General features: G+C 28.5%; 2 protein-coding genes across 2 annotated transcripts; both read left to right on the top strand.

Annotated features, from left to right (window-relative positions):
- The first annotated feature begins 10,480 nt into the window (after positions 1 to 10,480).
- LOC101248897 (dehydration-responsive element-binding protein 1F-like) lies at positions 10,481 to 11,606 on the top strand. The gene has a single exon (XM_004244551.5). It carries the CDS (start codon positions 10,609 to 10,611, stop codon positions 11,296 to 11,298), a length of 690 nt encoding a protein of 229 aa, XP_004244599.1. The 5' UTR covers positions 10,481 to 10,608; the 3' UTR covers positions 11,299 to 11,606.
- Positions 11,607 to 21,662: 10,056 nt separating this feature from the next.
- LOC104648613 (dehydration-responsive element-binding protein 1E-like) lies at positions 21,663 to 23,020 on the top strand. The gene has a single exon (XM_010326319.4). It carries the CDS (start codon positions 21,872 to 21,874, stop codon positions 22,604 to 22,606), a length of 735 nt encoding a protein of 244 aa, XP_010324621.1. The 5' UTR covers positions 21,663 to 21,871; the 3' UTR covers positions 22,607 to 23,020.
- Positions 23,021 to 23,960: the final 940 nt, after the last annotated feature.

The raw sequence follows: 23,960 nt of genomic DNA, 5'->3' as shown, positions 1-23,960 counted from the left end.
GATGAGAGCTACGATAGCGGAAGTGAAGATAAAAGAGGAAATTGCTCGAATGGTAAAAAATCGTTACTTAAATTCAAAAGTTGTAACTTGTAAATTTGAGAGTCGCCAAAAGAATGTTTTAACGCGTACTATTTTTAAAGAAAATTATATTAACTCAAAAGCTCGATCAAATTTGAAATTTCGAATTAAAATTTAAAAGTAAGTTTATCATTAACTACTTGTGCCAATTTCTATGAGTTCTCAACTTAGAATGATCAAGAAGTTTTGATACAACAGTATAATGTTATTCTCATTGTGATCAGGGGTTAAAAATAACTGAGTCAAATAATGAAAATATTTTCTTGCGAAAATGTAACGTAAATTTAATTCACCGTATATTCATTTTGGATAAAATAACATCTTTACTATGGTTTATTTTATACAAAAATATAAATAATTTGACAATTTAATATTTTCCTATCTCAAGGTCTTCTTCATGCAGAAAATAATTAAATTACTAAGGATTAAACATCCTCGTACAAAATTTAAAACATCACTGAGGCATTTAACATGTGCATGAATAAAACACACGGCTGTTACTTAATCATCATTTGAGTAGATTGATATTTATTTATTTTTTCATTCGATGTCTGATATTTATATTTTAAAGTTCGATTAATTTTCTCCTATTGAGGGGTAAGATATTCTATGTTGGAGCTTGACTAAGTCCGAGTTCATGTTAAAAAGTTCCACATTGAGGGGTAAAATGCTCAATAACAAAAGCGACATTTTCATACTCAACGAGATTCAAACTCGAAACATCTGATTAAAAAAAAAAAAACTACTTAGCGCTCCACTATTTTTGCTTTAACTTTTGTTTTGATTAATCTTCTTTTAAGTTGAGAATTTTTAAAAAATTCTATCTATCCTATAAAAATAAAAATAATGTTTATGCATATTTTATCCTTTTATACCACTATTATAAGATTATCGTGAGCTTATCATTGTTACATTTCTAAAAAAAGAATATGAATTTCTCATGAAGTCATCAAAAATATAAAATTTTGTCAGATTATTCGTAAAATTAATTATGGATGGGTCATTTTTTTTATATATATTCCATAAAAGAATTCTTTTATTAGTATATATAAATTATTTGCAAAATTATAAATTTGAACATCACAATCTATCAATACCAAACATGTTATTTTAGTCAGACATTTTTCTTCCATGGTCCACGAAATATAATATATAGTCGGTTCTCCATATACTTTTTAATGAAATTTGACAAGGACATTTTAATTAAATAAATATAATAATCTCTACCTCTAAGTGTTGCCAACTAATATTTAATTAAAAGAAAAATGCATAATATTTATCGTATTTTTTTATTTGAAAAAATAGATTTTACTAGTTAATGACTATTGCTCAAAATCTTAAGTGACAATATTTTAGAATTTGCGGCGACTTTTGTCGCCCGCTAAAGGTCTATTCTTTTTTCTAAAAGTAAATCCAAGCTGTCAATGCTTAGGTGGAGGATTAAGTTGCATCTGATTTAGCATGTCACTAAAAATTTGGTGGTTAATTCACTACAACAAAAATAACTTTTAACGACATTAAATATTGATACTAATAAAGAGTAATAAAGTCTTTTCCGACATTAATTAAGTGTTATTAACTACCTTTGCTACTAGAGAATTAAGAAGTCCCTTTTGTTAAAGAAATTCAACAGTTTTATACACACACACACACACATATATATATATACATACATACACATATATATATATATACATACATACACACACACATATATATATACATACATATATATATATATATATACATACATATACAGATATATATATATACATATATATATATATATATATATATATATATATATATATATATATATACATGTACATATACATATATATATATACATGTACATATACATATATATATATACATGTATATATATATATATATATATACATATACATATATATATATATACATGTATATATATATATATGTGTGTGTGTGTATATATATATATATATATATATATATAGTACCTTTATGTATGTGAGAATTATATTTCACCTTTAGGGTGTGTTTGGTATGGAGGAAAATGTTTTCCTGGAAACAAGTAGATTTTGGACTTATTTCCTCATGTTTGGTTGGTGAGTAGAAAATATTTTCTGGAAATGATTTTTAGTGTTTGATTTATGAATGAAAAATGTTTTTGAGAGACATCTTTTATTTTTACTAGAGTAAAAAATAATTTATGACATTGAAAATATTTCAAAATCAAAATTATTATTTTTTTGGGTGGTGGTGGGCGGGGGAGGGGAGGGGAAGGGATAGGAGTGAAAAAATAAAAATTTGAAGTTGATAGTATTTTGAAAAAACAAAATTAATTTTTTTGGGAATTGGAGTGGGTAGGGGCTGGTAGGGGGGCTGACCGGGAGGCGGGGAGGGGTATGAGTTTAAAAATAAAAATTTGAAGTTAAAAATATTTTTAAAAAGCAAAATTAATTTTTTGGGGAGGGGTTGGGGTTGGGGGGGGGGGCTGGCTGGTGGGGGCAGGGTCAAGGGTCAGGTGAAAAAATAAAATTTTGAAATTGAAAATATTTATTTAAATTGATGTTTTTCCCAAAAAAAAGTAATTTGAAATCAGAGGAGAATTATGGAAAATGTTTTCCTTAATTTTTGAAGGGAAGTCATTTTCCTTAATTTTGAGGAAAATGAATTTCACACTGAGCTTTTGATATATGCGTCCCAGTACTAATCCAAAACTTTTGTCCCAACCAAACATGGGAAAATTGAAAAATGTTTTCCTTCCTACCAAACACACTCTTAATGACATGTTTTATAGTTGTAGAGATGTCAAAGTAGATTTAATCTATAAATTTAGAAAGTTGTTTTTTCTTTGTTATCAGCTAGTGTTTAGTCATAGATAATTTTGATATAATAGATTTCGAAATTTTATTTTCAAAAATATGTTTAATCATGAAATTTGATCTTTTTTATAAAAAAATAAAAAAAAATTAAGACTTCCACTCAGAAAATTTTCATTTTTTTTCTAAAGTGTAATGCATGTTCAAACATAATTTCAGAAGCTTGAATTTTCATATTTCAACCTCAAAATCTATGGCTAAACGAGAGCTTAAACTACGGACATATTCATAGACATAATAAAATGAAGGGATTATCTATCTCCACATCATAATTTTTCAATGAAGAAGATTAAGATAAACCCCCTCCGGCACATATAGCTCCTCCGCTTCTCGATGACCGATCATCATCGCCCTTCAAGGCCATCATCTTGCTGCGGTGGCCGCGGTACTGTTAAAGAATGACAAAAGTCCCACATCGGTGGTTAATGAGATGGATTGACTCTTTATAAGGCTTGGGCAATCCTCCTCTCTTTGAGCTAGCTTTTGGGGTGTGAGTTAGGCCTAAAACCTAATTTCACATGGTATCAGAGCAGGGGATGTCTCACCCGATGTTGGGGTCCCCAAATTAAAATTGCCCACGCACCAGATGCTAAGCACTGGGCGTGAGGTGGGGTGTTAAAGAATGACAAAAGTCCCACATCGGTGATTAATGAGATGGGTTGACTCTTTATAAGGCTTGAGCAATCCTCCTCCCTTTGAGCTAGCTTTTGGGGTGTGAGTTAGGCCTAAGACCTAATTTCACAGGTACGCTGTATATCGGCCGGAGATGGAGAAGGAGGGAGCTTTGGATATGAATCAACAAGATGAGGAAAATTGAGTACAACATGTTGAGTAGGCTTAAGAGCTAAGGCAGCAACATCATAGGCAGCAGCAGCCATTTGTGGTATAGGGTATCTACCTAACCATATTCTTTTTGTCTTACGTGACTCTCTAATTTTACACACCCATTTTCCACTTTTACATCGTATACCGCGATATATAGGATGTTTCGTATTTGTTCTTGCAATTTTTAGGTTGTCAACTAAAATGTTTGGTACTAGTTGACCACTAGTATGTGAATGGTTGGCCATATATAAGTGTGGATAAATATGTCTCTCTCACACATATATATATATATATATACTAATTGTCAGTGTATTGAAGTTAAACTTATATACGCATGAAAAGCGCGTGTGATAATAATCTGTGTAGGATTTTGAGATATATATATTGATGACGTACTTTATGTACATACTTTGTTAGTACATTAAAGTTAAACTCTTACGTATATGTGTGTACAGTTGTACGTGTAATGTACTTACAACTCCCTTATTGCGCATGCATGGTATAATATGATAAAAGTTGGTTAGGCAGAACTCAATAGCTTTGAATGTGATTGAGAAAAACTACCAAGTATGTGAAAATTCAGTAATTAATAAACTGTGAACCGAGTAACATAAATGAATTGTAGGTTTGATGACAACCAGAAATTGTTGAAATGTTGAATCTGAATTGGCTAGACTTGTGGTAGTATACAAGTGTGATATTGATGTGTGGATATATCAATATGTAGAATTTTCACGTATGTACACTGACGATATTGTAATTGATTTTTACTCCGTCAGTATATTAAAGTTAAACTCTTATATATGCATGTGCGTTAATTTATGGGTGTATATATATGTATATGGTTTGCTAAACAAAAAAAAAAAAAGTGAGAGCGAGGGCAATTCGTGGGTAAATTACTCCTAGTTATTTTGATGTGAGAAAATTGCATACGTATTTGGAAAAGAATTTAGATTTATATAATAGCTGTTATCTAATGTGTATTTCATTTTCATGCTGGCAATACATTTTCTCACATAGCTTAGTGTGGAATTATGTTTTAATCGTAAAACGTGTCTTACAGTAACGTATAATATTGTAAGGAAAAATTATATATAATAGCAAACTAATAACCTAAATTAAATGGAATAACTAGGGTTTGATTTATGAAAAAATTACATAAATTAATACATTTTTAAAAGTAATTACTGATTTTAGCGATACTTTTTGTTTATTTCCATTTATAGCAATATTGTGATAAATCTGTAATATGTATTAAAAGTGAATTATGTATGTAATATATTTGAATTATAATTGTTTTTGAAATATATTATGTTTGTTTGGCAAAAAATTATCACATTGTATTATAAGTGTATTAAAATGTGTGATGAATGTATTATCCATATTAAAACTTGTATTATATTTGAATAATAAATTTATCTTTGTAATATGTATTAAACTTGTATTATAAATGAATTAAAAATGGTCAAGTGAAAAAAAAATACTATTGCTATAAATGGTAAATATTTTTTTATTATAGTATATTTATGTAAGTTTCCCTTGATTTAATTGTGCTCCATAGCAAAACATTAGCTAAAATTTGCCAGCGTCTCTCTCCCAAAAATCTCGCTCGCCACTCTCCATTCTCGCTCGCCTCTCTCGCTTTATACACAGAAGTGTATAATTCTGTTTCTGTTTTGTATAAAGCGAGAGAAAATTGTATATACACATGCAAAAATGTATATCTTCGTGTTATACATTTAATTATACAATTTACAAACATTTTACTTTAAATATTGCAGAGAAAAAGGCCAACGAATTATACAATTGCGAATTATACAATTGCAGTGAAATACAATTTTCTCTAGCTTTATACAACAGAAGTGTATATATTGTGTTTCTGTTTTTGTATAAAGCAAGAAAAACATATATCTTCTTGCGATACACTTATAATTATGCAATATACATACATTTTAATTCGATTCAATGTATGTAAAACAAATTATACAATTGCAGCGAAATAGGCCAGCAAATTATACAATTTAGGCCAGCGAATTATACAATTTAGGCCAGCGAATTATACAATTGTATATGTATAGCAAATTATACAGTTTTATGTTGCTATGGAGCGCAATTATGCAAAGTTTGTTATAGCATACAAATATGAATTTTTGTTTGCTATAAAAGTGAAAGCTGCCCATATTATAATATCAGACTTTTGTTTTTTCTCATTAAATTTTTTCTGAATAAAATATAGTCTGAAAGGTTTTTGGAAAATAGATTTATACTAATTTTGTAAAATTTCAAAAAGAAAAAACGTATTGTTTTGATGAATTGATTTTAATAAATGACTAATTTTAATTAAACATGTGACCTATAAGTCAAACAAATACAAATCTAATCGAGGTTGAACCATGTTTAGTCAAAATCAATCGAGTTGATTCGTTAATGTTTATTTTTCGCCAACTCCGTTTATCTAAAAAAAAATGAATTTCATAATGAAGTATGCTTATAACTATATAGCCCAAACAAATTGATGGGTTTTCTCACACCAGAAAGGCCCAACTATTTTTTAAGGCCCAGCTTCAAGATCAATCCAAACTCATCCATTCATAAGAATTAAGACGATGTCAAATGAACAGATTAGTTTCAATTTGAACAGGTCAAAATGAATCGAAAGAGTAGGTCGTGACCCAACTAACCCACTTTTTATTAAGCTTTTGTTCTTTTCTTTATTTTCTTATAATTTATCTAAGTTTATATATAAGAAAATTATTTATTATGGTTAAATACATTGCATCGAAAAAATATTTTGATAATGTCTCTCATGAGTTAATATTCATTAATTATCAGTCCAATATTTAGATAGGTTGAATTTATGGATTAAATTTGTCACTCCTATTTATTCTGATTCGATATTTATGGTGTTCAAAGCGTAGAAAAATTACATCAATATATTTAAAATTTAGTTGTTAAAATATATTGGGTCCTACGGAAAAATAAATCAACACCATATAAAATTTTGAGGAACTTTCACATATAAAAATTCAAAAATAGCCTAATTATATACTTTCCATAGCTATAGTTTGATGATTACATTTCATAGCTACATGTTATAGGAAAGAGAGAGGCGAGCGAGACTGTAGAGAGAGGAGAGAGGCTAGAGAGAGAGGTAAAAAGGTGGGAGAGAGGTAAATGTATATGTATATTGGTTAGATAATTGTATATTATACATATGTATTTGCATATTCGAGCTAGATAGATTGGGAAAGGGAGGTGAGAGGCGAGAGAGATTGGGAGGGAGGAGAGAGCAAGCAAGATTGAGAGATGGAGGAGAGAGGCATGCGAGAGAGGGAAAAGAGTAAGAGAGAGAGGTTAGTTGTATATATATATATCGGTTAGATAATTGCAAAATATACATATGTATTTGTATATATGGCACGTGAGATTGGTAGTAGGAGGAGAGAGGCAAGTGAGATTGGGAGAGGTAGGAGAGAAGCGAGCGAGAGAGGGAGTAGAGTGGAAGAGAGGTGAATCGTATATGTATATTGGTTAGATAATTGTATATTATACATATATATTTGTATATTCTGGTGAATTATACATATACAAACTCGAATTTAACCCATGTTATTCGCGAATGGTAGTTATAGAAAACTATAGTTATAATGAGTAATTAAGTAGTATAAGTTTGCTTAACCGCGTAATTTTTCCTAAATTTTTTACTAATATATTTCATTTTTATTACCTTTTCAAAATTTAAGAAAATGAAGACGATTAGAAATTTGTCTAATTTACTTAGTCATGGTGTAGTTTCTTCAACAGCTAATTGTGAACACTTCAACATCAATCTTGTTGAGTATCTTTTTCTTTCTTAAAATGCAACTCCGATCTATTTATAACTATAATCGGATATTGAAACAGAATCCAATTATTCTATCTACTAGGTAATTTACTAGCGTAAACCCACGTTCCTCGCAAATCCACTTATTATTATTCATCCTTTTCAAATTCCCTATAAATCAGATATCAAGTTTCTTTGAACCTTCACATTTTTTCAATCAAAAATCATATATCACGTATTTTACTTGCGCGACTTAATCCTTTATTTTGTATCAAATGCTATATTTCCACAAAAGACACCTCGATATCACTAGTTTTTATGTCATCCCAACTGAAATCAAGTTATTATACATTTCGAGGACATCGCTATTTTTTTAAAATAATCGCGACTTTTATAATAGTCAAACTTTGTAGTGAGGGAAGTGCTATTACTAGAAGTAGGTTAGTTGAATTGGATTATGAATTAAGCAAAGTAAGAAAAAGGAGGAGCATGTGGCTACGATATTGACACGCTAACACGGATTATTATTATTTTTTCTTCCTTGTGGGGTCCAATATATATATTTATATAGATAATGAATCATTCGATTTGAAATATTTGTTTCATATTAACAGTTTCTCATGTATTTGTTTCTTCGAGTAACAATTCTCGAATAATTTTTATGATTTCAAAAGTAATTTATTGATTCAATATTTCTACAACTCACAAAGATAAGAACACACTCATATTCGATAATAAAAATATATCAAAATATGTAATTTGTATAACTAATATGTCAAACCAAACTATCCCTAAATATGAATAGAAAAATTGAGAAAAAGACTAAAAGGAATATTTTTATTTCTAGCACATGGTTGAATTGAGTAATGACATGGAAAAAGGTACTCATATGGTTGTTATTTTATTCTTCTTGGGTTTATTGGAACAAGAAATTTTTTTTTCTTTGTTAGTTTAGTTTTCATATTTGAGAGTCAATGGGATAGAACCATTGTAGGGTTAATTCAAGACATGAGTCAACTATTCTAAGCTCAAAAATGGTTGACTATTATATTATGGCCATGTTGTAAACATTTTCTTTGTATATTTTTTTTATATTTTCACTTTTTTTTTAATCCCAAAGAATATGCTCCATCACTTGTAACAATTTGAATCTTTTAATGAAATTATCATACATTTTAATATACAAATATGCGGAGATGAAGAGAAACTGATTATAGAATTAGGTGAGTTATTAATACGGACTGTTATAGAGTGGTAAGTATCAGGGGCGGATCAACGTGTCGTTTAGGGGTTCACTCGAAATCCCTCGATAAAAAATTACACATTAAATATTTATATATATATATATATATATATTATTTTATTTTTTAAACTCCCTCAACGACATGGTTATAACCTTGGTAACTTTCATCAAAACTAAGTGTGACGTTGAGGGTTCGAATCTCTGATTTATTGTTTTTATTTTTTACTTTTTTAGTTTCATGTTTTTTTTTTGTTTTAGTTTAGGTTTTCGCCCTTTTTTTTTATATAGATATAAAACATGTTAAAATATGGTGTTAAATTTAAAAGAATTCAAAGGGTCCACCACTAAAGTACTACTTTCTTAAAATTTTATTTTGTTAGCTTATTTACACATTTATATTTTTGTTTCTCAAATTCCTCGAACAAAAATCAAAGATCCTGATAAGTATTGCTTTATCTTTAATCAAATGTTTAGTATTTGAATCTCCATATACATGAAATCATAATTGTTAGGAAACTTTTTACCTACGTGTTAAAATATCAAACTTTTCGATAATAATCTAAATTTTATTAGGTTCCTACCGAATATACAAATATAAAAATTATTTTCAAAAAAAAAAAAAGTGTGATAGTGTCAAATCTGTAATAAAGTGACTGAAAGTGTGTAGTATACGTGTGCTGTATCCACGATTTGTTTCCTTAAACAACATATTCTCTGTCTCATTGACTCAAACCTAAAGAAGAAAGTACACAAAATAACTTAATTAAATGAAAGTATTATTTAAAATTTAAATATTCAAAAATCGTACTAAAAGTTATTGACCTATTTAAAATAATTATGTCTTTATATAGTAAGGTTGAAATAAGGATGTGTACACTTTACAAGTAATCTTTTTCAAATTTATTTATAAATTAAACTTAATATACCATGTAATATTATATTTTTTTTAAAAGACAAATTTTTTTAGTGTTAAAACTTAATTATATTTTATTTTATTTTTTTTAAATTACAAAAAAAATTAAAAAAATTAAAGAATTTCATATACATCAGCAGACATTCGGATAGCTAGGTCGCAATATATTATTATTCAAAAAAAATCTACCGATACATAGCTCACAGATGTATTCAAGAGAGAAATAATGTATTTAAGAGGAAATAGAAATGTAATAGGAGGGATGTATTCGAGAGGGAAGGGGATAGAGATGTATCCAAATACCAGAAATGAATGTACTCGAGAGAAAATAGAGATATATTCGAGAAAAAATTTTCGTAAACTTTTTAAATCGTATAAAATTTTAGAAACTATAATAAAATAAAATATGCATTTAAATAATTTTTCATAAAAAATCCTATAAATTGATATCTTTTTTAACATATATAATGAAAGAAACATTTTAAAATATAAATTAAAACAAAAGCAATTTAACTTTAAAAAAAATAAAACATGATAAATAAAAATGAACGAAAATATATCTTTTTAAAGTCCGTCATAGTAACTCACGACTTTTTATCGGTCTCTTTTCTCCATGTTTATATTGACCAATAAAACTTTTAGCAATTAAATAGACTTACGTGTCCGTGTCTATGTCGTAGCCTATGTGTCATCTTTTTTCTATAAAAACTACTTTCATACTTTCACAAAATTCTTAAAACTTCCAAAACCACAAATTCAACAAAAATACACTCCTATTCACATCACTTCACTCGGTACGAAGTTTTGACTATTATAATAGTCGCGACTATTTTAAAAAGAAATAAGCAATTTCCTCGAGATGAATAGTGATCACTTTAGAGTTCAAGATGAAGGAGTATTTCTACTAGCTTCGAGTCAACCTAAGAAACGCGCAGGAAGAAAGAAGTTCAAGGAAACTCGTCATCCAGTTTATAGGGGGGTGAGGAGAAGAGATAATAACAAGTGGGTGTGCGAGGTGCGTGAGCCGAGTGAGCAAAAAAGAATATGGCTAGGGACTTACCCGACTCCTGAAATGGCGGCTCGAGCTCATGACGTAGCTGCATTAGCACTTAGAGGTAACCTAGCTACTTTAAATTTCGCCGATTCTAGTTGGCGTTTGACTGTACCGATATCAAAGGATCCTGAAGAATTACGTAAGGCTGCCATACAAGCAGCCGAAGAATTAGTTGGAGTCGGTTATATGAATGAGGAAATCAATTATATTGAAGAAAATATTGCTATTGGTGGGGCCAATGGAAGTGACAATAGTAATTTGGTGGGTAATGAAGTGAATAATAATAATAACATACAAAATATGGAGATGGGTAACATTTCATGTTATAATAATTGGGGTGACAATAATGAAATGTTGGAAATTGAGGGATCAACATGGCAAGAGAAGATGAGTGAGGGGCATTTGTTTTCACCAACTCCCCATTATGATAGTTGTTTTAGTTGGGATGATGTGGAAAGTGATGGGGAAGTGTCTTTGTGGAGCTATAACATGTAATTACGTTGTTTAGAATCGAGCATGAATAATTGATATAAGTGTGTAATTACGTTGTTCAGAGTCGAACATAAGTAATTGATACAAGTGATATAATTACATTGTTCAGAGTAGAGCGTGAGTAATTGATACAAGTGCATGATGAGTGTATAATGATATATAGGTTGAATTCTTAATCACATAACTTAAAAGTGATTCGAGGTATGGATTCTATGATTAATGAATGTATTTTATGATATATAAAGTTTGGATTTTGATTGATTAAAGTTATTAAATTAAAATTAATAAAATGGAATTGTTTTATATACTAATATATATAGCTTATAAGATATATATCTCGTGTAATCTAGTATAATTAAAGTGTAAATCTACCCAATCAAATTAAACACTCAAGTAACCTAAGACGTGCTGAATAACAATATCTTAAAACAAAAATGACCTTATTACAATAGATAATCCCTACAAAATAATTTGTATACTAATTAATTACCGTGTAATAAAAAAATTTGTCATTATATGATTAATCCCCATATAATGATATAAATAATCCATATATTACAAAACCTAAGTTCGGAGCCTAAAGGGTGAAAAATATTAACAAAAATTCCAAAACGATATATGAATTTTTTAAAACTAAAACGGCAAAATCGCTCACCGTCGAAAAAGTACAATCGCTACTATAATAGCGATTTGTTAAATTTGATTTTTTTTAAAAAAAAAGTTTTTACAAAAAAATCGCTCCCGAAGGAGCGATTTTCAAAAAATATATATTTTTTATTATATTTTTGTTATGTCGCTGCTGAGGTAGCGACTTGAGTTCAATTTTTTTTAATTATTTTTTGTTTCTATTTTTTTAAGTTAACATAAAAAAAAATTTTAAAAAAATCAAATTGCAGCGGTTTTTAATTAATTTTTTTATTTATTTTTAAAATCAAATCGCTGCCAAAATCTTTTAAATCAAAATCTTTTTTAACGATTTGATTTGAAAAAAATTAATTAAAAATCACTGCGATTCGATTTTTTTTTTTAAAAAAATTAAACTTAAAAAAAAAGTAAAAAATAATTTTAAAAAAGATTAAACTTAAGTCGCTGCCTCAACAGCGACATATTAAAAAAAGAAAATTTTAGTTTGGAAATCGCTCCTTTGGAAACGATTTGTTTAGTTTTTTTTTTTTTAAAAAAAAAATCAAATTTAACAAATCGCATAGCAGCGATTTTACTTTTTCAAGCCGACAAAATCGCTATTTCATGAGCGATTTTACCGTTTTGATTAAAAAAAATTTCATATATCGTTTCAAAAATTTTATTAACATTTTTCACCCTTTAAACTTCTGACTCCCTTATAACTAATACATCAATCTATATTTGTAAAATTAAAGCTCGTGGAAGATGTGACTTATTTATGAGTCGACTATATATTATATTCTCCATCTAATTTTATATATAATGATATTATGACATAAGATGCATTGCGTAGGTCATGTATCGTCATTTTTCTTTTGTCTATTGGGAAGTATTAAAAGTAGTCGTCTCATAGACTCAAAAATTGGTCTAAAGTCAATTTCTGAGAACTTCAAGTTCAAATGTAAAGAAATTTTATGATCAAATAGATATTTATAGATAAATGTTTAAAATCTGATACAAAATTTATAATTAAATGCTAGTTTAATATAAGTTTGATATTTAGTGAAACGTTTTTAATGTTTCCTCATGTTTAATTGATCAATTTTTTTTTTATTAATCTCAGGTTCGAATTATATTGATGTAAAAATATTATCTTGATAATAACACATTTTAATATAATCTATCACAAGATATTTTAACACGAATTTAAATTTAATTAAACCTAATATAATTATCAGACACCAAATGAGATAAACATTATAACCTATACCATATTTGGTCTTCGCTTTCAAAATTTGCATAAGTTAAGTGAATTTCTAATATTGGAAACCAAAAGTTGTACTTATTATTAATTAACCATAAAAGATTAAAATAGAGAAAAAGATTAAGGGTCCATTTCGATGGGTTTAATAAAAGCAGCTTTAAAAAGTACTTTTGAAAGTGCTGAAACTTATTTTTAAAATAAGCAGTTATACGTTTGGATAAAAGTGCTGAAGTTAAAAAAAAGTTGTTGATGTGTTTGGCAAATAAGTGCTGATAAACAGCTTTTTAAATCAAAATGTCTGAAATACCCTTAAAAGTTGTTAACATAATAAAAGTTAATTAATTTATATTTTACAGCCATAAATAATTATATTTTGCTATCATTCACATTTTTTTTCATCACAAATTATTTATAAGAGGAATATAAACTTATTATAGATTTTAAAGATATATAATTTGAATAGATCAAAGAACGATTTAAGATTTTATTTTTGTTTCATCCATAGGTAATAATAATTGTCTATCATTCACATATTTCTTTACTATCACAAATTATTTATAAGAGAATATAAATTTTTATTTAAGTTATATGTGCAACTTATTTTACATTTTAATAATATATAATTTGAATAGATCACTTGAAACATTTAAGATTTATTTTATTTTTCATTCAATAGTAATAGTAATTGTAATTGTCTATCATCCACACGTGAAAAGGGAAAAATAGAAGAAAGAGATGTTAGAGTTATGTGGGTAATTTGGAGATTGTATAAAAATATTAAGGGCAAAAAGGTAAAAATATGGTCAACTTAAAACAGTTTATAAGTTGGGAAAAAAAAGCACCCCTACCCCAGCTTTTAACTTTTGACTTAAAATAAATTATTTTGAGTATTGTCAAACAGCTAAATAAGTCAAAACCAGCTATTAAGCTGAGCCAAACAGGCTCTAAAGCGTTATTTTCTAGCACATAGTTGAAACTTGAATTAAGTAATTACTTGGGAAAAGGTATCATATGATAAAAAAGGAATATAATTATGCTATTCGTCTAGTTATTTTATTAGTTTCGATTTTGAGGGATCAATGGGACAGAGCCATTGAGGTGTTAATTAACACACGGGTGCTACACATTTGTGCCACTTTAAAGCACTATGTAATCATGTGGTATTTCATCTTTTGTCATGTTTCATTGAGAAAATAGAAAAAGAAAATGTAGATAATAAATTTAAATTATGTATAATTAAAAATATAAATCGAAGTTATTTCAATTCTGTGAGTAGTATGGTATGAAAATATATATTTTTTAATTTATTAGAAATTTCAATTTTACAATCAAAAGGTATTTTTCGAAGTTTATTTTTTTAAAAAAACAATTATGGACAAACCCCATCTTATATTCCAATTTGTTGATGAAGTAAATATTTATTTGAGTTGTGTGAATATATGATATATTCTCACTCTAAAAGTCTAAAGCTTTAAGTAATTATATGGTAAAATCTCATGGATAGTTATTATTACTTTTTTGGCTTTATCACTTAATATTTGATATTTATATTAAAATCTTAGTTGATCAAGATTTTTTTAATCAAAAATAAAGTAATTTTATTTATTTCATCATAGTTTTTATTAATAATTTTAAAGATAAGTTTCAAAAGCACACCTAAACTATTCACTTTTTTTTTTAATTTCATATCTAAACTATTGAAAGTGTGAATTTCATACCTAAACTATCACTATTTAGTTCGAGAAACACTCCTCAGTGGTGTGTGTAGTGCACTCTCTCTTTTATATGAAAAACTTTGACACATGATATTTCACATAGAGAAAATATTTTGTCTAGATAAAAATTAAATAGTAAAAATTAATATTAGTTAAAAATTAATATCTCACTCCACCACCTCCTCCACGTACCCCCCCTCCCCCGCAACAACCCCATCCTTTTTTTTTTGAAAAAAATCATTTATAAAATATATTTAAAAATTTCATATTTCATCCTTCCCCTACCTCCCGAATAGAAACTGATATTATTTTATTAGAAAAATCTACCTCATCCTATTTAATTTTTCACTCTTAATCTTTTTTTTTTTACGTTTTTCTTATTTTGTGTTAGATATGCACGTATATATATATATATTTAGAAAAAAAATTCTACCAGTGTACCGAATATAACATAAACAACTAAAAATATAAAAAATCTTGTGGCTGCAAGTAAAAAATATTTTCTATATGTATATTTAAACACTGGGAAAAATATCTAAACAATGAGATGGGTAAAATAATATTTTTAAGAAAATAAAATACTATCTAAATTAGTATTTGATGAGGGGGAGGATATGAAGTAAAATGAAATACTTTTATAAAAGAAATTTAAATAAAATAATAAACTTTAAAAAATGGTGTGGGGTAAGAAAAATATTTTACATTTTATTTTATAAAGAAAATATTATTTTTTTATAATAGTTTTAAAATTTTTAATTTTAACTATACTAATAATTTATTTATTTTTTGTCAAGGTTGAATATTTTATTGATGTAGAGTGTGATGTGGAGATTCTTTAAAATAAAAGAGAGAGTATATTACAAATACCATGATGAGAGTGCTATAAAAAGAGAGAGTTGTGTTTCTCAAACTAAAAAGTAATAGTTTAGGTATGAAACTCAAACTTTCAATAGTTTAGATATGTAACTCAAAAAAAAAACTATATAGTTTAGATGATTTTTGACACGTATCACATAATTTTATAAACAATATTTTGATTTTTTTTACTTAATATTCCATATCTATATTTAAAATCGACTCTATAGTGATATGAGTCCGTTATTGTAGTATTCAACCCATTAGTAACATGAGTCAACTAATTAAGTAGGTTGGATCAGATTAAAATCACATAAATTTTTAATAAAATTTATTTAATTTGAGTGTTTTATCCTATTTGAAAGGATATGTAATAAATAATCGATATAGTACAATCCCCTTATAACTAATACATCAATTTATATTTGTAACATTAAAGCTGGTGGAAGATGTGAGTTGTTGTGAGTCAACTATATATTATATTCTCCATCTAATTTTATATATATAATGATTCATGACATAAGATGCATTGTAGGCTATGTGTAGTCATATTTTTTGTCTTATTCTATTGTTTCAAGAAATTAATAATTATATAAGTAAGAAAATATCAAACCGTCTATGTCATCCACTTTACATAATGATGCTTAAATGCACTAAAGAACACTCACTATTTATTTGTTAAATATTTTTTTTTTAAAATATTATTTTTTATTTCGTATCTGATATTTTTCGTATAAAATTAGATTAAGTCTGAATTATCATAAGGCCTATCTACAAGGGTGATACTTCTAATTAAATAAAAAACTTCATTTTCATAATGAACTAGAAATTTTTAATTGAGAGTAAATAGCTTCCGTTTCATCACAATCTACGTCGATATTAACATCTTTTTATTCATAGGTGTCATGTAGTAGTAGTACATTTTTTTTTTTTATTATTATTATTATTATACATAGAAGCATACCCCACTAAGAAAAAGAAAAGTTGTACTTCCAATCCCCATTTCAAATTGATTTTCCATACGTGTTCGTGTATATATCGTAGACACGTGTTTTTATTTTTCTTTCTTAATTTGTAATCTATTCAAATTCTATAAAAAAACACTTTCAAATTATCACAAATTCTATAAGCTAAGAAAATAAATATATTGTTATAGACTAACACGTGTCTATAATGAATAACAATTCGAGTTTATACTATTCAGATGTCAATTCATTAAATACGATAACATCTTCTAATGAAAAAGAAATACTATTATTAGCATCGAGCCGGCCCAAGAAACGAGCCGGAAGGTAGTTGTTTCAGTTGGGATGACGTAGAAAGTGACCTTGAGGTGTCTTTGTGGAGTTATAGTATTTGATACTAACTAGCTACATAGTTACAAATTACAAATACATATTAGTATTTGATAAGAAATAGAAAATGAAATAAATAATACGATCAATAAAAGTGTCTAAAAACAAAGTTTCCCTTGCAAAAGGTAATACTAACAAAAACCATTTTGTTCTAATTATTATATATTTATATTTGTAACAGTAAAACTCGTGGTAGAGATGAGTCAACTATTAAAAGCTTATAAAAAAGTGATGCTTATAATATATAAATTCATGACATAAAGATGCCTTACGTAGGTATTGCATATGTCATCTTCTTTTTTCTTGTTCTTCCATTTCTCATGTTGCAAAGAAAATTACTAAGAAAATACCATTACAAGAAAATAAGCAATAAAATTCATCGGTATTTTTGAGTTGATCAATAGTAAATGGGAGTTCGGAGTTTAAAGGGTACAAAATATTAATAAAAATTTCAAAATGGTATATAAAATTTTATATGTCAAAAAGGCAAAATCGCTGAAACAACAGCGATTTACTCCACCGAAAAAAGCAAAATCGCTGCCACTGTAGCGATTTTGCAAAATACAATTTTTTTTTAAAAAAAATTAAAATCACTACTTAGGCAGCAATTTTTATAATTTAAAATATTTTTTTAAAAAATAAAATCACTGTCTAGACAGCGATATAAAAAATTTTTAATTTTAGATTTTGTGAAAAAGTTGTGTTGATTCTCTCCTGTTTCACGTTTGTCTTAGGATAGATAGCTCTATCAAGCTAGCTAGTCTGACTAAAGCTCCACTAATTAATAGACATATGTCATTTTCTAAATAATAACGATTTAAATTTTTTTTAAAAAACTTTTTTTAAAAAAAATCGCTGCCTAAGTAACGATTGCAATTTTGGTTTTTTTTAAAAAACACATTTTGCAAAATTGCTGCAACTGCAGCTATTTTGCTTTTTCCGGTGGAGTAAATCGCTGTTGTTCCAGCGATTTTGCCGCTTTGGTTAATATAAAATTTTATATATCGTCTTGAAATTTTTATTAATATTTTGTACCATTTAGACTCCGGTCTCTAATAAATGGCCATATGTAGATAAATATTTACTCTCACATGGTGTTTATACAAAATTAATTATAATAATTAATTAATCTTTAACAGTAAAACACATGCTTAATGGAACATAAATTCTCCAAAACTTGAAATTACATTGAGATATAACCTATGAAATATTTATAAACTTATACACGATTAAAAGTCATTTGTTACTTGAAATGTAATGACCCTCTTAGTCGTTTTATGAATTTCAATAATTATTTTTATATTAACCTTTTTAGTAGCGTTTATAAATAATTTATAACTTATAAAAATGAGTAACATGATTTTTATGAGATCTAATAAAATTTTTTTATTACTTATAATAATGGAAAAGAAAAATAAATAAAAGTTCAATAATAGATAAATAAAGTCAAAAAAAAAAAAAGAGGGGAAAAGGGAGGAGAAAAACCGAGATTTTCATCCCAATTAGGCGTTAAGGTAATGTTTCTGATCTTTTCCATTAAATTTTTATGTGGTTATGAACAGATTTTTAGGTTAAAAACGAGTATAATTTATGTTAAATTAAGAAGTGAACAAACAAAAAAAATTACACTATAGAAAAATGAGACCAAAAAAGGGAAAGAGAGGAGAAAAATTGAGATTTTCATCTCAAAGGCGTTAAGGTAATGATTCTCGTCTTTTCCATTAAATTTTATGTAGGTATAAACATATTTTTAAGTTAAAAATGCATCTAATTAATGCTAAATTAAGAAAATATAGGTCTAGGGTTCTTACAACAAAATTTTCATTTGGGGGTCGTATAACAATCTGTTTTGGCTGAACTTTTAGCATGCGAGTTTAATTTATCATGGGTAAACATGGTCTAAAAGAAAATTTCAGCCTCGAATTTGATGACTCGGGATGACCTTATTTGATTTTCGAGCTGAAACTAAATATAGTAATATGAGTGTCATTAGATTTTTATTCTTATGAGGTTCATATATTTGATAGATTGGAAGCACTTTGAAATTTTATGAAAGACGAAGACTCAAGTCCCGAAGTGATTGCTCAATTATTTGAGCAGATCTCTAGACCCTTAAGTGCATAGAATCATGTATTTTCCTGTGTGATGTGTTGAGGGTAGCTTGAAAGGTTATTGATTAATTGTAGATGTTGTATCACGATTGTATCGTTGTGAATTGTGCATTGTTATGAAAATGACCATCTCTTCATTATTTGTGGACGTGTCACCTGCAATATTTTTGAGACATGATTATGATAGATGTTACGTGAATTGAGGGAAAATAGGAAATTAAAGAGGATGCACTATTTTTTTGAAGGACGTGTTGCATGCCGCGACAGATATTGTAATTGGAGGGACGTATCGCACGCCGTGACTGATACTATTATTGAGGGACATGTCGCAACGAATTTATTATCGAGTTTTGTATCACACACCGCGACGAATGCATGAACAAATATGTCCCCATGGGTCCCGAACTAAGAGACAACGGATGTAGATCATTTGATCAGACATGCATTACGATACTTGACATTGCATTGCATATCTTTATCATTGGTGAATTTGATATTGTGTGTTTTGATCTTGTGAGTTCCTTTATGTGGAACTTGTGATTGATGAATATTGAGCTTGTTGTTGAGGATATAAAATTGTTAGAGTGTTGTTGTTGAGATGTGATATATGTAATAATAACTGTTAGGTTAGGCAAGATTCTTATACAGGTTAGTTGTGGAGGTTCGGTTGGATGTAAGTAGTACCCGTATTCTATTCCCTTAGCTTGTGTTTAGAAGTTTACTTGCAAAGTATCATGTGGTTTGGTACGCACCCCTTGCTTCTAATTTTTTGTCGATTACAAGTCCAGATCTTCGTGATACTTTCTATTCTCCTCTTTTCTTAGATTTCATGTGGGAGATTTGTGAGATAGTTGTTTGTCATCTCAGCAAATCTTCTTACACTTATTTGTGATCTTGTTCAATTTTGGAAATAATATCATTTAAGACTAGTAGTTTTTCTTTTGAATCAATTGTAACCAATTAAAAATTTGTACACGTGATAATCAAATTTCAAGAGTTAAAATAAATTGACATTGTATTCATCTTTAGTATTCGTGTTAAATTTTCATCCTTATTAACTTTCACATATTATCGTTATATTTAAATTTAAATAAACTTGTTTTAATAAAATAAGACGAGTGTCATCAATTCTCACCGAATGTGTGGCACCCGTGTGTTCTTTTTCCTGTGAACACAGTGTTTATGTCCCATTGACCCAAAATTGGAAAGGGAAGTTCCACCCACCCCACACCCAACTCCCATACCCCACAATTTTTATGGAAAAATACAAGAACCCCATTTTTAAATCTATCTCCAAAACTTTGCCAACTCACTACTTCAAGTCTTCAACCAATAAAACTACTAGTATATTCTTCTTCAGTTTTTCTATTTAAAGGATGATACACAAATATTTTTTTAATTTATTACAAAATGTCAGAGATATATTTATACTATATTAAGGTCCTATTATTTTTTAACATATTTTATTAATAATTTTCTAACTCTTTTCGGCCTACTTGATACTATCTTGTGGGGTCAATATTGATTGATTTTTTTTTCAAGCTAGTGCCACGTAAGCCAAAAAAGGATAGAAAATTAATTATAAAATAAGTTCAGGAGGGTAATAAAACCTAGTATAGTATAAATATGTCTCTGAGATTTCGAGCATAGATTGAAGGGCTACTAGTACATTTTTCCTAAATAAAATAATGTAACTTAATTTTGTAAACTTGTTCACATTATCAATTTCAAACTTAGATAAAAGAGTTGAATTATGAATGATCAATTGAAAATATACATATATATATATAGATATTGAGATTTTACTTTTACAATTACACTAGATTTTTGTTGTTTGTTATAATACTAAGCATGTAATACTTCATCTGTATCTGTCAATTTGTGCGTCTTACTTTTTTTTAAAAAAAATTCATCTGAAAGAACAAAAACGCCACCTTCCCCTTTTAGTAGCTATTTAATTCCAACTTTTAAGGTGACATAGTTGAGACAATAAAATTTAAGATAACAAAATTTGAAATATTTTTTAACTTTCTGAAATAGGTAAATTCTTTTATATATGTAAAAAGAGAATGTGAGTAGCTTCGGGTCAGTCGATGAATCAATCAATTTTTATCCTTCTATTTTCTTTTCCACTTTTTCTGTTTATAATTAATATTTTTTCGTTTAAATTTATTTGTCTTACCTTCTCTTTTAAAATATTAAGTATCAACAATTAATAACTTAATACTTTTTAAAAAATTATACTAAAACCTTAATTAACGCTCAATATTTCACATGTGCCACATCATTTGAGACAGAAGAAGTTGAAAAATTACATCAAAAGATTATTATAAATTATAATAATTAATAAGTTAAAATATTTAAAAATTATATTAAGATAACAAACTCTTGAGTTGTATCTAGCAATTGACCCCACGAAGAAAAAGAAAAGTTGTTACTTTCTTTTAAGAAAAATAATTTTGCGTGTCTATGTCGTAGGCACGTGCTTTCACTTTCTTTTATAATTCATAATCCAAAAGTGTATCCAAAATCTATATAAACCACTGTCAAACTTAACCAATATTCTAAACAAACTTACTTCTAGCCAATATCACAACACACTTCAAACTCTAAGAAAATCAGTAGCTTGTTATAGACTGACACGTGTCTAAAATGAATAACGACTCGAGTTTGTACTCATCAGATATCAACCCATTAAGTGCAACAACACCTTCCAATGAGGAAGGAATACTATTATTAGCATCGAGCCAACCCAAGAAACGTGCAGGGAGGAAGAAGTTCAAGGAAACTCGCCACCCGGTTTATAGGGGAGTGAGGAGGAGGAATAATAACAAGTGGGTTTGTGAGCTACGTGAGCCTAGTCAACAGAAAAGAATATGGCTAGGGACTTACTCTACTCCTGAAATGGCGGCTCGAGCTCATGATGTTGCTGCATTAGCTCTTAGAGGCAATCTAGCCACTCTGAACTTTGCTGACTCTCGATGGGGATTGCCAGTGCCGGCATCAAAGGACCCCAAGGACATACGACAGGCAGCAGTTATGGCTGCACAAGCTTTTTCTCAGGATACTGAATTAGTCGGAGTTGACTATATGAATGAGGAAGTTAATTCCAATACCATCGATGAAATAAAGTATCAAGAGATAGATATTGCGAGGGCTAATGATGGGAGTAGTAGTGATTTTGGCGCAAAGGAATTGTGTATAGATATGGAGAACATTTTATGTTGTAACTGGGGAGAAGATAACGACATGTTGGAGATGGAAGGATGGCAAGAAAAGATGGCAAAGGGGCTTTTGTTTTCACCAACTCCGCGTTTAGGTAGTTGTTTCAGTTGGGATGATGTAGAAAGCGACGTGGAGGTGTCTTTGTGGAGTTATAGTATTTGATACTAAGTAGCCAGTTAGTTACAAGCTAGGAGTAGCATTTTACAAAAAGGAAATAAAAAAAAAAGAAAGAAAAGAGGAATAGTTGAGAACCATAATCTGCGATACCAAACAATAAGGACATACGACAATAACATACCCACTATAACCCCACAAGTGGGGTGTGGGTAGGTAGGATGTAAGCAGACCTTATCTTTACCTTTGTGGGGACCAATCAACAAGGACATGCCTCTTCGAATTCCTTTTGTTCTTTTCGACACATATTGAATTCATTTGTGTTGTAGTACATGCATCCAGCATAAGCATCCATCTCTTTTGTACACTTCTGATTGAGATCCTTCAGCCTACACATAATCTAATGCATGTATTAGATTTTTAAAAGCAGAATTGGTAACAAAATATTACACATTAGTTGTTCATTGTGAGCGAAAAGTATTACTTAGCTTTCTTAGTGGTTAGAGTGCAAGCGCGTGGCGTGTAGATTAAAATCATAAAATTCCACTCCTAAATCAAAGGCTCTATAATACACATGAAACACCGCGAACCTTCATTCTCATTCTCTCCAACCAAGAAATGAGAGTTCTTTTCGAGAGAAAAGAGGAGAAATCCGCTATTTCAAGCTTTAAAATTGATGAATAATCCCAGCTATCTCTATCCTTCATAATTATGAAGTAATTTTGTCTTCTCAGGGCGAATCTTCACTTACAACAGAAAGCTCTAAACTTTCATTTCTCTCAAATAAAACTAAATCCACTATTTCAAGCTTCAACTTAGCACGTATGATCAAACTGATCCTCTATGGTTCACTAAACAGGATTTGAACTCGTGATAAAAGACCTAAAATTGGAGTACAAACTTCACTGTGACTACAACTAAACTGCTACAAAATCGAGTAGATTTTTGAATCAAGTCATAACCATATTAGATTTGATTCACTGGCCGGGATATGAAATCGTGATAAGAGACTATAAAAAGAACACAAATTTCACCGTAAACTACTATTTGACCATAGATATTAAATCAGAAACTGAAGATTTATTCTCAAAATATCTATTTTGCCATGAAATGAAATAAACCTGTTCTTCAAATATTTTCAGTTATTGGGAGATACTCCACTTCCAACTCACGAAACTTTGCATGTCCGAACAAAACTTCAAAAACTCAAATTTCAACTTCAAAATCTACAGCCAAACAGGAGCTAACTATAACTAAACTACTAAAAATTTGTCCATAATTAAATTAGATTTGATTCACTAGCAAGGATTTGAACTCGTGATAAAAGGAGTACAAATTTCATTCTAAGCTAGCAATTGACCATAAATTTTGAAGATTTATGCTCTACATATCTCTATTTGGC

The sequence above is a fragment of the Solanum lycopersicum genome, chromosome 8, assembly GCF_036512215.1.
Source record: "Solanum lycopersicum chromosome 8, SLM_r2.1".
Lineage (NCBI taxonomy): Eukaryota > Viridiplantae > Streptophyta > Magnoliopsida > Solanales > Solanaceae > Solanum > Solanum lycopersicum.
This window is presented reverse-complemented; position numbering and strand designations above follow the sequence as displayed.

Excerpts from the sequence above, each read along its gene's own strand:
- LOC101248897 (XM_004244551.5), top strand. The coding sequence starts at position 10,609 with ATGAATAGTGATCACTTTAGAGTTCAAGATGAAGGAGTATTTCTACTA.
- LOC104648613 (XM_010326319.4), top strand. The coding sequence starts at position 21,872 with ATGAATAACGACTCGAGTTTGTACTCATCAGATATCAACCCATTAAGT.